This window comes from Juglans regia, chromosome 13 (genome assembly GCF_001411555.2).
Source record: "Juglans regia cultivar Chandler chromosome 13, Walnut 2.0, whole genome shotgun sequence".
NCBI lineage: Eukaryota > Viridiplantae > Streptophyta > Magnoliopsida > Fagales > Juglandaceae > Juglans > Juglans regia.
In genome coordinates, this window is record NC_049913.1 from 13,774,800 (window position 1) to 13,793,921 (window position 19,122).

Consider the following 19,122-nt stretch of genomic DNA (forward strand, 5'->3'; position numbering starts at 1 on the left):
GCTTTTTCAAGAAGTGTATGCCATGTTTAAAAGGTTTCAGGCTGAGAAACTACTGGAGTTTGGCTTTATAGAAGATTAAATTACTTGGAATTCTTGGTTGGATTGAGTGCATCAATTCGAGTTCAAGGAAGATAGATAGTGAGAGAGAGAGAGAGAGAGAGGGAGGGATGTGTACCTACCGGTGAGGGATGGGAACGATGGCGACGACGTCAACCACAAACTAACACATTGGCTTCGATGAACGACGTCGACTGTTTATTGGGGAAAGGGAATGCAGGGGGATGCGGGTTAGGGACAGGGAAGTCAACCTTCTACGCGGAGAGATAGATTGTGAGGGAGAGAGAGATGTGTTCCTGCTAGTGAGGGATGGGAATTGCGTCGACGATGTTCGCCACACACAAAGTGATGCTGGCTTCGGTGGGAATGCAGGTTGGGGGCGGGGAAGGATTCTACGTAAGGAGAAAATCAAACACAGATTATGTAATTTTATTCATCATATCTTTTACCATCATCATCTTACTATTCTATAATGACATTTAATGATTCAAAACTATTTGTTACATTCCACTTGAAGGTCAATTATGTAATATCGCATCAAAGGCTGCTGAGATGATGATAAATATATATTTTTCATAATAAGATGTTATAATTACTTTACAAAAATGCTAAAGTTATTTTTATTTTTATATAACTACCCTTATTATGAAATAAACAAAAATAAATATATTTATATTTTTATTGTTATAATATTTTTTATATAATTACTTTACAAGAATAAAGTTGTAAAAAATATTAGGCGTATACCATTACCAATTTTCAATTGTAATAATCTATTATCAATTATAATAATATGTTATAATTATGACACTATTAATGGATTTGATGGCGTCCCACGTTACTTCCAAAGTTCAGAGTTTGGAATAAGAAAGTCTTGCCTAAACAGTCCACAGCGCTATTCCAAGCATAAGATTTGTTTGTTAATTGAGTGCCGCACATGTTATTAGCTTATAAGAATGAATTAGGGTTAGAGAAAACTTTTGAACCTTTTAAAAATAAAAAAAAAAAAAAAATTAGCTGCCATTTAACTATAAGAAGTGTTAGAATTTATCCTTAACGAGTTAGGGTCAAAATGGGTTGATCCGTTAAGACACGATAGCTTAACGGGTTGATAACGGGTTAACCTGTTATAATCCATTATGACCCATTAAGAAAGTTAAAATTACAATTATACCCTTATACCTAAAAAATAAAATTGTTGAGATTTTAATTTCGATATTTTTATTATTTGGATTGTAATTTTGAACTTGTAGTTAGTTTTACATTTTTTTTTTATAGATATTGTGATTTTAACATTTATATAAAATTATGTTAAACTTAACTAGATCAAATGGGTTAATTTTGAGTCTGTTTCAATCCATTTACATAAATAGGTCAACAGGTTGACACGACACGACCCGTTATATTAATGGGTCGTGTTAGGGTTTGAGATTTTGACACAATAAACTTAATGGGTCGAATTAGAATTGACCTATATAGTATAATATATATGTCTTGACACGATACGAACACGACCCGTTAACACGATTTGACACCCCTAACTTCATATGATATGTTATATCTATTTTATAATAAAAATAATTTTATAATCTAACGTATCATATCAAATCATGTCAATTTGTGAGTTTACTTTTATGAATTCCTCTGTAGCTAAAGAATTTCTCTATGGAAGACCCAATACTAAACTATGGGGATCTAGTATCTATGGAAGATTTAGAGCTTCCTTCCAGAACCGGAGAAGGTCAAGCTCACGGCTGCTATTAGAAAAGAAAATTGCAGTGTCAATGGTCCCTATAATGCTGGTTTAAACTTTAAAGCCAACGCCAAAACAGGAACATATAAGGAAAATAGCAGCCAAACCATAGCAGCCTATACTCATTCCCTCCTGGCTAGTACAGGACAAATGAAAGGGTACCAGCAAGCTGTCAAGCAGCCCACATACTAATTTAACAATGCAGGGGAATGAGAAATTACTTTCCATGCTTCAATTTAATAGGACACCATCTGGTAAAGATGCGAGACCAGTTTTCTTTATACACAGGAAAGAAGATGACTTCTATTCATTCACCCGTCCAAAGCGACTTGGCTTATAGGTATGTAACCAGCAGGGGATACCAGAGCATCCACTGGAACATCATTGAAAGTGACAGCTATGTCTCCTTCTTCGACGATCTGCAGAGAATATGACAGTGCAACTGCAACCCAAAAACACAAGAAAACATTGATATAAATATACAGTATCAAACAAAAGTTCAATGATATAAGTTTCACAATATAGTTACTGTGAAGTAATGGGATGACCCAAAAGTAGTGAGCATGTACCATGGAGAGGCTGCTTCCATTTCTTCTTCTTTGCAAGCTCTTGGTACTTTGCAAAGAACAGATCATAGTAACTTTCAGAATTTAACATGCATCAGAGGAAAAAAAAAATCAAACCAAGATCTTGAAAACGTATATGAATGGGGAGATGCAAGAGCGTAAATTGAAAGACAATCAAAACAATGTCCCTCTATCCAGATCTCTGAGAAGTTTCTTAGTTGAAGACATCATGTTATGACAACCATGTTTGACTTTTTCCTTCTTTATTTTTTAGAAGTCTGGCCAAACAAGTCAGATTGAGTGCACTGATCTACTAGCAGTACCACAATTATAATGGATATAGGTGCCGTTTGGATAATGAGTTGAGATGAGATGAGATGAGTTGAGATGAAAGTTGAATAAAATATTGTTAGAATATTATTTTTTAATATTATTATTGTTTTGGGATTTGAAAAGGTTGAGTTACTTATTATATTTTGTGTGAGAATTTGATAAGGTTGTAATGATGAGATGAGATGCGATGAAACACTTCCACTATCCAAACGGGGCCTAATCTTGTGACTAGAAGCTTGTTTTAATTTAAAGTAGTTCTAACTAATTTTGGAGTCAAAGGTATTGTTGAACTTTCAAATTTATGAACATGGATTGTACTTTTGGCGAATTGGATTATTTATCATGGTATGGTGTTTATTTAGAATTTTACTAGTTGGTTTGGTCTTACTAGTCCACAGCAAAAAAAAAAAAAAAAAAAAAAACTTAAAGTCCTATTTGGTTTTGGTACGAGACACCTATCTAAATGGATGATTTCATTTGATACAAAATGCTTATAAGGACTCTGATTATCCTATTAAAGGTTTAATGCCAAGTAAATCCTAGGTGTGATGCTTAGGAAGCGAGCTCTGATACTTGAGAAAATAGGGAGTGCTACCTAGATCTATCCTTTTCTTGTCTTTCTGATCTCCAGAGACCAAAAATTCAGGAACAGACTTGTTGAGCCTACCACTGTTTCTCCTACAATTCCAGTATAGCAGCTCAAGTACATATACCACTGTTTCTCGGTTGTAAACAGCCATGATTGGCCCGGTGAAGCAGGTGATGTCATGATGGATTCAACGCTGTAATATGAGAGGGAAAGAGAGCTAAGAGCGACCGGGAGGGGGTGATGAAATGCTAAAACAGTCTAGAGTGTCAGGTAAAGAGATAAATGCTTTCAGCCACTAAGCCAACATACATTGGAAGCCTACAATTGGGGTTGACTCAAATGGATCAGGGTTAGGTTTCATGGGTATTTGGACACCCCTAGTCATAGTTTTAGTGGTCAACAACTCCACTGTTGTAATTGATGTGCAATAATAAACCCTGAAGTAGACATGCGTCAACTTACCCCCCACCACGGCCCAAGCGTCTTCCAGATTTGTCAAATGCAAGACCTGGCCGATCATTATAGATAAATTTATACTCCAGACTTCCCAAACTGTAAAGGACAGGCAGGTGAGCAAAGATAAGGGTGTAAAACGCTACCGGGTAGGATGAACAAGTCAACTGGATCACTTGCCTCCATAACTGCACCAAATGTTTCATTCAAATAATTAACGGTCTACCAACCTCACCAAAATTGAGTGCTCTCTTTTAAAGGAAAACTATGGAAAAATATTTATCTTTGGCAACCTATGATGGATCATCTACCATGTTAAATTTTTTTTTGATAAGTAATAAGATATTTTATTTATCAAAGAGTAGGCATAACCCAGGTACATTGGAAGTACACATGTGGATACACCTATTTAGGAACTAAAAACAGTTACAAGGAAATCATGGAAGTTGAGACCATTCATATCTAAAGCAATGGCCCACATAAATAAAGTCTTTCACATAAAACTCCTAAACCCTTCCAAGGAGCATTCATGATCCTCAAAATGTCTATCGTTTCTTTCACACCAAATGCACCAAAGAATACATAAAGGAGACATCTTCCACACAGCTGTTATCTGTGGTGTCCCAGTAATCCCTCTCCAACTTGCTAGTAGTTCCACCACTCTTCCCGTCATTACCCATGCGATTCCCATTCTATTGAAGAAATAATTCCAAATTTCTCTTGCAAACTCACAATGTAAGAGTAGATGGTCCACCGATTCACCACTATTTCTACACATACAGCAGTAGTCTGTGATAATTAAACCACGTCTTCTAAGATTATCAATAGTCAGAATCTTCCCTAAAGCTGCTGTCCAGACAAAGAAAGCAACATTTTTAGGTGCCTTACTCCAAATGTTCTTCCAAGGAAAATTCTGCCTATGTTGTTTGGTAGATGATTCATAGAAGGAGCGTACAGAAAAAATCCCTTTCCTAGAAGGTCTCATTCCATCTCATCTTCATTTGTGACAGAAATATCAGCAGTATACAGCAGGTTAAGGAACTCCAACAGCTCCGCCACTTCCCAATCATGTGTATCTCGAGTAAGGCTAATGTTCCATTCTTGTGTGTCATGAGTTATAACCCGCAGGTCAGCCAACATAGCTTCTTTGTCCCGTGTAATTCTGAATATAGTGGGATAAGCCTCCTTCAACGCCATGTCTCCCACCCACACATCATACCAAAAGCTAATCCTATTGCCATTCCCCAAACACAGACGAGTATGACGAACAAAGGAGCACCAACCTTTCCGTATATACTTCCATAACCCCACACCATATGCCCCCCTCCCCTCTCTAGAACACCACCACCCCCCCCTCCCCCCCCGGGGTACTTCCATACTTCATGTCTATCACTCATTTCCACAAAGCTCCTCTCTCATTATTATAGCGCCACATCTATTTTCCCAATAGAGCCTTATTAAAGGCCCTCATATTACGGACACCCAATCCTCCATCTCTCAAAGGAGTACACACCTTATCCCACCCCACTAAGTGAAATTTAAACTCATCTCCTATTCCACCCCACAAGAAGTCACGATGAAGTTTCTCAATTCTATTTGCAATGTTGGTGGGGAGAGGAAAAAGAGACAAAAAGTATGTGGGAAAGTTAGATAGAGTGCTCTTGATATGAGTGATCCGCCCTCCTTTAGTTAAATACAATCTTTTCCACCCAGCTAACCTACGCTCTATTTTCTCCACCACCTCCTCCCAAATTGTTTTAGCCTTAAAAGAAGCCCCCAACGGAAGACCGAGATACCTCAATGGCAATGAAGAAACCACACATCCCAAAATGTTCGCCAACCCCCTAATGTTACTTACCTCACCCACCGCAACCATCCCTGTCTTAGCAAGGTTAATCTTCAACCCGGATACCGCTTCAAAACAAAGTAAGATAGCCTTCAAAGATTGTACATCATTTGCCTCACAAAACAGCAAAGTGTCATCCGCAAACAAAAGGTGGGAAATAATGATGGACCCATGATTAGTATCTCCCGCTGAAAATCCTGAAAAAAATCCCCCATCTACCATAGCCAACACCATTCTACTTAGAGCCTCCATGACTAGAACAAATAAAATGGGTGATAATGGATCCCCTTGTGTTAGGCCCCTCGAACTATTAAAGAAGCCCACAAGGTCACCATTTACCAATACCGAGAAATGGGCCGTTGACACACAATGCTTCATCCACGTCCTCCATCTTTTCCCAAATCCACATCTATTCAACATATAAAGCAAGAAGTCTCAATTAACATGATCATAGGCCTTCTCCATATCTAATTTGCATAAGATGCTTGGTTCTCCCGACTTGATTCTGCTGTCCAAACACTCATTTGCTATAAGGACCAAGTCCAAGATTTGTCTCCCTTTGACAAAGGCATTTTGAGACTTGGAGATAATCTTGTTCATAACGGTGCTCATCCTATTAGCAAGGACTTTGGAAAGTATTTTGTATATGCTGCCCACTCTAATAGACCTAAAATCTTGTACCTCTAATGCACCCGCTTTTTTAGGGACTAGTGCAATAAAAGTAGCGTTCAAACTCTTTTCAAATTGGCCAAAACTGTAAAATTCCTGAAAAACCTGCATGACATCCTCCCTTACCACCTCCCAACAAGTCTGGAAAAATGCCATAGTAAAGCCATCTAGTCCCGGAGCTTTATCCTTGTTCATTTTTCTGATTACCAGCTGAACCTCTTCCTCTTCAAATGGTCTCTCCAGCCAATCCATACTACTTTGGTCAATGGACTCAAAAGCTAGTCCATCTAAAGTAGGCCTCCACTCATGAGGTTCCGACAACAAATGTTCAAAATATCCAGCCACATAATCCTCTATCTCAGCTTGAACTTTAGAAGTGTCTCCATCAATATTCATGGACTCAATAGTATTAAACCTCCTGTGTGAGTTCGCAACTTGATAAATAAACTTTGTGCACTTGTCCCCTTCCCTAAGCCACAATGCCCTTAACTTTTATCTCCATGAAATTTCCTCCATTAGAATCAGCATTTCTAATTCAGAAACCACTTGCCATTTTCGGCTATGCTCATCTCCTACACCCTCCAAGCTTTGTAGCTCTTGGAATAAACTCTTCTTTTGTAAAGTTACATCACCAAACACTTGCTCATTCCATATCTTCAATTCCTTCTTCAAAGCCTTTGATTTTCTAGCCAAAACATTGCTTGGAGTGCCTTGGAGTTGAAATGAATTCCACCATTGCCTAATCAAATCCACAAACCCCTTTGTTTTTAGCCACATATTCTCAAACTTAAAAGGCCTTCTACCCCCTTGAATGCCTCTACAATCCAACATAACCGGGAAGTGATCCGAGCATATCCTTGGAAGTCTTTTTTGACACAAATCTGGAAAATGTATCTCCCAAGAAGGAGATATGAGAAATCTGTCCAATCTTGACCAGTTTTGATTATTAGCCCAAGCATATTCACCTCCCATCAAAGGTAAATCCATAAGACCCGATTCAAAAATTAGATCCGAAAATTCCACCATAGCATGGTCGTGCCCCTCCCCTGATCTTTCACTAGGGAACCTAGTCACGTTAAAATCTCCCCCAATACACCAAGGTACACCCACCAAGAACATAGGCCAGCAAGTTCATCCTAAAGTAGCCGCCTCTCACAATCTAAATTGGGGCCATACACCCCTCCAAAGGCCCATATAAAACCATCCTCTGTGTTTTTGAAATGACACCCCACTGAAAATTCTCCCACAAATTCCTCTATGTTTTCCACTACCCTTTTGTCCCATATGACCAAAATTCCACCCGAGGCCCCTTTCGAAGATAAATATGACCATCCAACATATTGGCAACTCCATATGCTCCGGATAGTTCTTCTAGTGATGAGCTTCAGTTTTGTTTCTTATAGACAAACGATATCCATCTTCCATTGTCTTAAAAGAGATCTTATTCGGAGGCATTTGTTGATCTCGTTCAGCCACCTAACATTCCAAATCAATATTTTGTGCTTCATTTAATAACTGAACCAGCCCTCCCCTTGTTTCTTCCACAACCATCCGGGAGTTCAATACTGCTAACCATTGAACTCCCCTTGCTTCATTTAATTTTCTACCATGTTAAATTAAAAGTAATCTGGAAATAAAGTGCGAGGGAATTAATATTGGAAAAGCAAAAAATAAAAAAAGAAATGAAAGTTACATGGATAAACCATTAAGTAATATGATTTTAACAAAGTATTACATGTGTCATCCACAATCAACATGGAAAGCTTAAAAAGCCAAAGACAACGGGGGAGATTAGTTTTCCAGGCACTTTCTTATGCACAGAAAGAATAACATTATGTGAATAATGCAACTAAATGCTGCTAACCATTGAACTCCACAAAACCAGAGTTGGCACACTGTATATGAAGTAAAAAAAAAAATCACGATGAACTTTCCTCGATTTCAGATGTGTAAATCCAAATTCTACATTGTAAACTCCACATCTATATCAGGACATCAATCCCTATACAAGAGGGCATTTGAGCAAAAACGTGATACAGGGGCAATAACTACCTTATAGAACTGGTTGAAAGAGTAAACAAAGAAATATTAGAAGGCAAAACTAATGGCAAATGCAAATAGACACATGCAGGTGACTAATGTAGTGAAAAGGAGATTGAACAACTTAAACCTTGAGGACAACTGCTAAAGCATATATCTCATGCCGGGGACAGGAAAATAGATCAATAAATATAGAAACGTTGTACCATCTTCACATTGTTTCCCGTCAGAATCTACAAGAGATGGTTCCAAAATATGCATCGAATTTTCTATCAGATCATTAACATTGGAAATCCTGAGCATTCTCATATTGCTATTCCTGTCCTCCACACGTGGAACATAAAGTTTTTTCTGATCTGCAAATTGGTTGAAAATCTGCTGTGAGAATCTCTGTAAGTATAACACCACCAAAATATCCTCTATTTGTAAACTGAGTTATGCTTTTGTCTAAGTTGGAATGCAATTTCATTATATCTAACCCTCAAAACAATATTTTGAAAAAAAATGAACTTAGAGCTTAACTGCTACTCAGCCTACTCAGCAAAATAGAATCTGAAATTCAGCGCAATTGATCTCACATGCCATTGCCAAATCATTGTCAAACGTAGATGACAGAAAATGCAATGCAGAACACACCTTCAACTGGTTTGGATAGAACTTCTGAGATAATTCGTGATGTATCCACTTCTCGTAAAGCAGCACAGCTGATATAAGCGCACAAACTCTTACTAGCCTGAAACCATGGAGCTCCTAAAACAATACTCTGAATTGCTATATCTGAAAATGGAATCAAATATATCACAAGTAAATTCTTCCATGACTCATTAGACTTTTTATATGGCTTTTCTTTAAGTATATCAATTTTATAGAAGTTACGGAAGAAATACAACCATTTTCTTAAAATTTGATCAAAACGCATTTAAATTTCTTACACTTAAAAACCCGAATCTTCACTCGGACAAACACACAAACAGTTCAAATTCAGTTGGATAACAAAAAAAGATTAACTAAAATTTTGGGACCTTCTTCAGATCTTCGGATTGGGTCCATGTTCTGGAGCTCCTTGCGAAGTTTGGATCGAAGCGACCGCTTGCGCTGAAATATGGCTTCGACCTCGCGAGGATCGTTGTTCGTGGTCATGGTTACGATGGAGCGATTAAGATCCTGCGGTGGGCGTACGTTAGCGGGATGTGATAACGTGGCGATACTGGGTGATGCCAACGTGGGCGCCTGGGTGAGCGGCAAAACCTGCTTTGCACTGCACATCATCATCAGCATACCCGCTCTACAGCGATGAAGCATGCTTCGCGCCGTGCGTAGGAATTCGTTGTGATTGGGCGGGATGGGGCCTAAGGGCGCGTGACGTCGGTATATCTTTATAATAAAAATAATTTTATAATTTAATATATTATATTTAATTACGTCAAATTATATATTTATTTTTTAAAAAAAGTTATAATTAAAAAATATCCTTTATATAATTTTTTTTTTTGCGACGTATGAGACCATTTTGAAGTAATTATATAATTAAGAAAATTGAGGATTTTCTTATATATATAATATATTTATATATGTATATTGTGTATTAATTTATAACATTCACGTTAAGTTAATGTTAGATTCTTTACGGATCGAAGGGTTGACTAAAATATTAGAGTTAAAATTAGAATAGATCAAAGTGTATATATGAATATAAATGAAAATGAAATCCCATCTCATTGAAATGAAAAATATTTAGAGAGAGAAAAAAAAAAGGTTGAGTTTTTTTTCTTTGAAATGAAAACTTTCCCTACCTATCAAAATCACTACTGGTAAAGAGAAAATTTCTCCTTTTACAATTAACAAGTTAATTCCCAACTTAGGATTTGATAACATTATATGTACTCCGACGGGGACTTTTTAATGTTATATATGTTTAATGTTTAACATTAGGATTTAATGTTATGTAGTACTACCACATGATGATGTGCTTGCGATAAGTCGAGACATATATATATATATATTAGCAGTAGGTAACGTCCGAGCGACGTTTGCCCTTTTTTTTTTTAATTTTTTTTTTATCTAGTGATTGAAGAAGTGTTTTTTTAATAATTTTGTGAATTTTTTATTTTTTTAAAAAATGTTTATGATGATTAAAAAAATACATGACAAAAGGAAAATAAAAATAAAAAAGTGAAATACACATTCAAGACATATTTTTAGGCTACTTCTTCATTAGTTGTAACAGTTTTTTTTAGTTAATTAAGAATATTATCATATTTAAATTATGTTAAAACTCTAATTATTTATATTGTTATACTTTTTTAAAAATATTTAACAAAATTTCATCATTTATTTAATATTCAGTAAAACTTTATCTTTTATTTAATGATGAGAAATTAGTATTTTATAAATTAAAGTTAATTTTAAGTGTATGATATAATTTTTAAAATTTAATTATCTATTTTATGTTAGTTTAAATTAATATTTAAACTTCTATCGTTTGATTAAATCTGAAAATTAAAGATAAAGGGTTGGAATTTAAAACTCAAAAACCAATATTTTTTCCTACTGTTCATAATTACTGTTTATAAACAATAGCAAACGGCAAAAAACCATGTGAAAAAAAAAAAAAAACTTTTGTTACTATTCATTTCATTACTGTCCATCTATGAACAGTAAATATTAAATACTGTTCATAATTACTGTTTATAAACAGTAACAAACGGTAAAAAAATCATGCGAAAAAAAAAAACTTTTGTTACTATTCATTACTGTTCATCTATGAACAGTAAATTTATAGCCGCTTTTAAGTATAGGCCGTGATATATATATACACACACACACACACACATACATATAGTTACATTCTCTTTCACATGTAAGTCGGATTCTTTTTTAATGAGTGAGTCAAATATGTGGAATATTTAATTAAATAAAATAGATTGTAGAATTAGGATTCGAACTCATCAGGATATTTTCTCTAATATTATGTAAAATCATCACTTATTGTCAGAGTTGACTCGAAAGAGGGAAGTTAGTTGATGCTAAACGAAGATGGAGAAGAAACAGAGCATGAGAGACGGGGGAAAACATTCTTTCCTTTGATAAATTATGTAAAAAAGTGTAAAGAAACTATGCTGTACAGTGTCTTACTTATAGAAGAAAAAGGAATGTTTTATACAAGAATGATAATACATAAATGCTCTTAAATAATCGTATATGCTCCTGTTTGTTTGTTTGTTATTTTTCTGATTCATTTTGCCGAGTGCTGAGCAACCTGGCAGCTTGTATATTAGCTGGTAACACTTATCTTAAAAATTTAAGCTGATAGAACGAGAAAAAAATTTAATTATTTATATTATATTCTTAATATATATATATATATATATATATATATATAAAAATTCTTTGATCTCAAAAAGACTTGGCAAAGTCCGATGCGCATAAATCATGTCGCAGCTAGATAGCATGCATATATGTAGGTTCAAAGTTCAAAACACAAAGTTGGAAGGTAGACGATTCCGAAAAGATAGTACTTCTACTAGAAAAGTAAGACAAGACTCCATTCTTTTAGGTGCTGTTGATAGCTAAATTATTAATGCAAGAAATTACACACACACACATATAGCATCGATGAGATAAAAATGTGTCGAGAAATCATGAGTCGCTGCATGCATGGCACTTTTAGTATTAATTAATCATTCATGTATGCTTATTCTTCATTAAGACCGATTCATGAGGAGCATGATGATAATTTATAGGCGGAAAAGGAAGGTTCGTGCATGCTGCATGCTTTTGCACGTAAAATCTATTGGTTTCCGCGGCATATATTATATATAAATAGAATAATCACCTTGGGGCCGGGGATTTCGAGTTATTCGAGTGATCGGTCGGCCTCAAATACAAAACCATATCTTCCTCGGATTCGTAAGTAAGAACATTTCATCAAAGCCGTCTACATGTACTAATTATCCCTAAAGAAACATGAGATTTATATGTGATATAGATATATATACGACAGGAAGGCCACTCACTTTGGTTTCGAGAGTGGAAGTAGGGTTGCGTTGGTACTAGGGCCGGTTGATCACAGGATATATATATTAATAAGGTTTGGTGATTAAATATTGCATGCATCGATCTCTTGTATTTTTGTTACAATTAATTTTTCTACAACAAAGGAAGGCGGCTACCTAGCTAGCACTAGCGCCTAGCTGCTTAATAGGAGGTTTAAAAAATGAGTTAAGAAGAGATGAGTTGAATTGAAAGTTGAAAGTTAAATAAAATAATATTAGAATATTATTTTTTAATATTATTTTTATTTTAAAATTTGAAAAAGTTGAACTTTTTATTATATTTTATTTAAAATTTTAAAAAAATTATAATGATTAGATGAGATGAGACGTTTTTGATACCCTAACAACACCTAAGGTGAAACCAAAGCATCATAAGCTGCTAGTTTATTATAGCTAATTGCTATAATTTAATTAGCTGATCATGAGATATATAAACTTCAAAAAAAAAAATTTAATAAATTACGTATAGTTGTTTTCGGCCATGCATGGGCTAAAAGTGTTAACATTGTGTTTCGCACACCTTTAAGCCAAGTTTCGACAATTCAAGTTTTCAAAAACGTGCCTGCAAAAGATAGAGAAGATTGCGATTTTGAGAGGGAGGCCTAGGGGCTGGGTAATCTCTGATGCCAAAGTTAATAAATATTCATGGAAGTTTGTAAATACGTAAAGGAATCTAGGGATCAGAGAGATATTCTTGTACATGTGATATGTTATTTATACTATATGTCTGGGGAGCAGACCGTGCCTACTCCCATGAAGTCCACATTTCCCATACTATTTCTTGTGTCAGAACCTTTAAATGCAGTGTGGCTTTACAACGACATCATTAATGTGGCATGTTGCATGGGTGGTAGAGTCATTAATGCAGCGTGGTTCTCTGACTTCCTTCTCTCATTCAGTCTCACCTCTGGTCCGTTCATACTTTCTCTTTCAGTAGATCAATGATTCCCCGTATATCACGCCTGTACACTACTCGAGGGGTCCTCAGACCGATGAGTCACATCCCCTACAACACCACTCTTTCTACAAGTTGTGTTCAGAGGAATTTCGTGTGGGCCAGGTTAGAGACTATTTATCCTGGGCTGGACTTTTGATCTTCCTTTTCTTTCATCCACAAGTCTCTTGGGCTTAGTGGGGGAAAATTCCCTTTACAGAAAGAATTAAAACTTAAAAGTGGCATGGTCTCTCAAAAATAATTGATAGACAAGTACTAAAATATGACGAATAGTTTTCCATTCTCCATGAACCAGCTTAATTAATTACAATAATTAATGTCCCTATTGATAGTTATGGTAGTAATTATATATGTCCAACGTATGGTACTAGAGCCCAATATGATCTAGGATTGTTCATCCAGGTTTCGGCTTAGGAGAACTTGGGTTTGCAATCCAATGACATTTTTTTTTTTCCAATTTGAATGTTTTGATTTTTTTTTTTAATATTTGTGTTACCATCCATGATGGCTCGGATTAGAAGGACATATATACTCAATTTATGAACTTTTATTGGACGCACTCAGACCATGCATAGATGTACTAGATGAGTTATTATGAAAAAGTGGGTGTTTCAAGGTATAGATTTGAATGTAAGTCAGAGCTCATGGTCTTTAAAAGTGTTGGGATCCATTTCCTAAAGCATGAAGAGAACGTAAGAGATGAAGATCAAATAAGTGTGCTCTACACATTTCTTCTCAAAGATTTTGGTCCCCATTTTTATGAAAATAGACATTCTTCAATTTGGAAATTGTAGAATGACGATGAGAATTCTGAATTAGAGAATGGTGATGAGAATTCGAATGAAAGATTCTGTGAGAGGTACCCTCCACAAAAGAGGTAGCATTCCTCAACCATGGGCATCAAAATAATGGAATTAGAGAATGATGATGAGTATCCAAAGAAATGAACAAAATAATAAATAAAAAAAATCAAAACATTCAAACTGAAAGAAAAAAAAAAAAAAAACTGGGTACTGGGCAAACTCGTAACCGGAATCCAGTTTCCCGGCTTTGGGACCAGGCCGGGTTTTTACCCTGCCTAGATGAACATTCCTAATATGATCACTATGCAATAAAAAATAACACAGCTTATGGTATGCATATTGCAGTCTGCATGACTAACAAATTCAACCAAAATTTAGCTCATTAAAGTTTTATTGTAACTTGCATGCATGAAGTTGGTTTTGCTCGATTGAAATGTAGCATAGATTGTTTTATTTTGTAACTTGGCTGCATTAATTTAGATCATGTTTAGTGACGTACACGTACAGCACATGTACAGGCATTTGGTTTATTAATTTCTCCAAGGTTACTTCGTAGCATGCAGTAAAAAAGATATTTGACGCTTAATCAATTATGCTATATTGTATTTGATCTATGATGAGAGCTGATCCAAACCTCCAATTTACATATGCAATATGCATTTAAAGTAGTTACTGTACATAACACTACTCGAGATAGAAAATTTTTGTATTAGAACATGTATTTAAAGTAGTTACTGTACATAACATTAAATACTTTATGCATTTTCTAGATAAGTGAAGCGGGAATATCACAGGCATGCACTAAAATTTGCCCCCGAGCGACCAACATGTGAGCTCTTAGCCCGACCATGCACCAAAGCTCTGGCATGTAATAAAGCTCTTCCCATTACTTAGAATGCAAAGGCCACAACCAAGGAGCTTTCCACCGAATGACCAACTACAAAACTCGCCCCGAGGTTTCTCTAGCAATTAGATCGAATTTTGGTACTATCTCGAATAGTGTTATGTACAGTAACTATTTTAAATACATATGCAATATGCATATCGTGTAGTGTTATTGTACATAACATTAAATACTTTAATGTGAACACGCATTAGAAGATTAAATTTTTGTACTAGAAAATGCACCCAGTTTCAATTGATTTGAGTTTGACTCTCTTGTCCATTCACTAATTCTTTATTATTTAAATATGAAGAAAATTGAATTATATTAGCATTAGCTTTTGATAACTAATTGCTTTTGTTACTTTTGACCGAGTAGTAGCAATAGTTGCAACTCGGCCATTGATGTGAACTACCGAGCAAGGTCGATCTCTGTAAAACCTCCTTGTGATTCTTTAGTAGGGCCGAACAACTTTATATTCTTGAGCAATTTGTTGGAAAATTTCTTCAAAGCAAGGCCAATTCGATCAATACATTGCATGAGATAACCGAGCAAACAACAAAATAACCCTTACTCGAGATCACTAAGTAAGCCAATCTGGCCAACACATTGCTCGAGATCTTGGAGCAAGAAAATAAGCATTGTTTAGGATAAGTGAGCATGCCAATCCGATCAAAACACTACTCGAGATAACTAAGCAGTGTAAGAAAATAACCATTACTCAGGATCATCAAGCAAACTGGTCAATCCAACCGACACAATGCTTTGGATAACCGAGTAGCGCAAGAAAATACCCTAGACTAGAATCACGAAGCAAGGTCAGTCTAGCCAACACACTTCTTGGAATCATCATGCAAAGCCAATTCGACCAACACACTGCTCGAGATTACTGAGCAGAGCATGAAAGTAAGCCTTACTTAGACTCATTGAGCATGCCTCTCCGATCCAAACATTGCTCGAGATAATCAAGTAGTGCAAGAATATAACCTTTGTTGAACATCACCGAGTAAGGTCAGTCCGATCAAAACACTGCTTATGATAACTTAGTAGAGTAACAAAATAACCTAGGAGAGAAGAAGTTCACACTCGAGGCAAGCTTAAATGTTGGAACCCGAAATGACCAAAGGATGCTTGCCTTGGGGAGAGCAACATCATCTTGCATTAGGTGAGGAAAGAGTACTCACACCTTGAAGAGCAACAGTGCTCACCCAAAGGTGAGCACCTTGAAGAGTAATAGTGCCAGTCCCAAGGTGAGACTCGACAGCAAACTAAGAAATGGAAAATGATAAGGTTATTACTCTGTTACTACCTATTTACTAATTTTTTTTGTATTTGATTTTTTTTGTATTTGATTTTTTTTTCTTTAATGATTAAGAATGTTAAAAAAATACTTAAAAAAATGATAAAAAAAAATAAAAACTTCAAATACGCTATAAGTAGTAAACTAATGGGTAGTAAGAGGATAGTAACCGGCTTATGATCACTACCCTTAAGAAAAACATGATATGCATATTTTCTCTAAGAAAAAGGAATAAATTAGTTGGAATATTAGTAGTTAAGTTAAGAGAGACTCGATAGCAGGTTCTATTCTTCTCTTTCAGGTGCCAAAAAACTGAATGAATTCCCTCTAGCTTTGTACTCCTATTTCTCAAACATCTAGAATGAGAGGAATTAATAATATAATAAGCTACTTTTTATGTACAGTAACTACTTTAAATGCATAATGCATATGTAAATTGGAGGTTTGGATCAGCTCTCATCATAGATCGAATATAATATAGCATAATTGATTAAGCGTCAAATATCTTTTTTACTGCAATATGCTATGAAGTAACCTTGGAGAAATTAATAAACCAAATGCCTGTACATGTGCTGTACGTGTACGTCACTAAACGTGATCTAAATTAATGCAGCCAAGTTACAAAATAAAACAATCTATGCTACATTTCAATTGAGCTAAACCAAGTTCATGCATGCAAGTTACAATAAAACTTTAATGAAGCTAAATTTTGGTTGAATTTGTTAGTCATGCAGACTGCAATATATGCATGCCATAAGCTGTGTTATTTTTTATTGCATAGTGATCATATTAGGAATGTTCATCTGGGCCGGGTAAAAACCCGGCCTAGTCCTGAAGCCAGGAAACCGGATTCCGGTTACGAGTTCACCCAGTACCCAGTTTTTTTTTTTTTTTCTTTCAGTTTGAATGTTTTGATTTTGTTGTTGTTGTTGTTGTTGTTGTTGTTCATTTCTTTGGATACTCATCATCATTCTTAATTCTGTTATTTTGATGCCCATGGTTGAGGAATGCTACCTCTTTTGTGGAGGGTACCAGTTGCAGATTGCAATCACATTCATCACGATACCTTTTACAAAATCTTTCATTCGAATTCTCATCATCATTCTCTAATTGAGAATTCTCATCGTCATTCTACAATTTCCAAATTGAGGAATGTTTATTTTCATAAAAATGGGGACCAAAATCTTTGAGAAGAAATGTGTAGAGCACACTTATTTGATCTTCATCTCTTGCGTTCTCTTCATGCTTTAGGAAATGGATCCCAACACTTTTAAAGACCACGAGCTCTGACTTACATTCAAATCTAAACCTTGAAACGCCCACTTTTTCATAGTAATTTATCCAGTACATCCATGCATGGTCTGAGTCCGTCCAATAAAAGTTCATAAATTGAGTATATATGTCCTTCTAATCCGAGCCATCATGGATGGTAACACAAATATTAAAAAAAAAATCAAAACATTCAAACTAAAGAAAAAAAGAAAAAAAGCTCTTCAAGATGCGAGCAAGAGCGTGAACTTCTTCTCTCCTGGGTTATTTTGTTACTCTACTCAGTTATCATAAGCAGTGTTTTGATCGGACTGATCTTACTTGGTGATGTTGAGCAAAGGTTATATTCTTGCACTACTCGATTATCCCGAGCAATGTTTGGATCGGAGAGGCATGCTCGATGAGTCTAAGCAAGGCTTACTTTCATGCTCTGCTCAGTAATCTCGAGCAGTGTGTTGGTCGAATTGGCTTTGCATGATGATCCCAAGAAGTGTGTTGGCTAGACTGACCTTGCTTCGTGATTCTATGCTAGGGTATTTTCTTCCGCTACTCGGTTATCCCAAGCATTGTGTCGGTTGGATTGACTAGTTTGCTCAATGATCCTGAGTATTGGTTATTTTCTTACACTGCTCAGTTATCTCGAGTAGTGTTTTGATCGGATTGGCATGCTCACTTATCCTAAACAATGCTTATTTTCTTGCTCCAAGATCTCAAGCAATGTGTTGGCCAGATTGGCTTACTTAGTGATCTCGAGCAAGGGTTATTTTGTTGTTTGCTCGGTTATGTCAAGCAATGTATTGATCGAACTGGCCTTGCTTTGAAGAGATTTTCCAACAAATTGCTCAAGAATATAAAGTTGTTCGGCCCTACTGAAGAATCACAAGGAGGTTTTATAGAGATCGACCTTGCTCGGCGGTCCACATCAATGGCTGAGTTGCAACTATTGCTACTACTCGGTCAAAAGTAATATATGCAATTAGTTATCGAAAGCTAATGCTAATATAATTCAATTTTCTTCATATTTGAATAATAAAGAATTTGCGAATGGACAAGAGAGTCAAAATCAAATCAATTGAAACTGGGTGCATTTTCTAGTACAAAAATTTAATCTTCTAATGCGTGTTCACATTAAAGTATTTAATGTTATGTACAGTAACACTACATGATATGGATATTGCATATGTATTTAAAGTAGTTACTGTACATAACACTACTCGAGATAGTACCAAAATTCGATCTGATTGCTAGAGAAACCTCGGGGCGAGTTTTGTAGTTGGTCATTCGGTTGAAAGCTCCTTGGTTGTGGCCTTTGCATTCTCAGTAATGGGAAGAGCTTTATTACATGCTAGAGCTTTGGTGCATGGTCAGGCTAAGGGCTCACATGTTTGTCGCTCGGGGGCAAATTTTAGTGCATGCCTGTGATATTCTCACTTCACTTATTGTGTGGGGGAAAGCTTTAAGGTTTTCCAGTAAAGGTACTTTGTTGCTCGGGGCGAGCATGCCCATGATGAGGCAAGTAGAGTGCCCATCATGTTGATATTTTAAGGACGT

The 19,122-nt window shown here is 35.9% G+C and overlaps 1 protein-coding gene across 1 annotated transcript; it reads right to left on the reverse strand.

The window, feature by feature from the left end:
- Positions 1-1,894: 1,894 nt before the first annotated feature.
- LOC108985000 (5-formyltetrahydrofolate cyclo-ligase, mitochondrial-like) lies at positions 1,895-9,644 on the reverse strand. Its single transcript, XM_018957123.2, has 7 exons — positions 9,329-9,644; positions 8,943-9,083; positions 8,513-8,662; positions 3,898-3,939; positions 3,761-3,806; positions 2,380-2,450; positions 1,895-2,252 (listed from the first exon to the last, which is right to left on the reverse strand). Exons 1-7 carry the CDS (start codon positions 9,606-9,608, stop codon positions 2,122-2,124), a joined length of 861 nt encoding a protein of 286 aa, XP_018812668.2. The 5' UTR covers positions 9,609-9,644; the 3' UTR covers positions 1,895-2,121.
- Between the last annotated feature and the right edge of the window lie 9,478 nt (positions 9,645-19,122).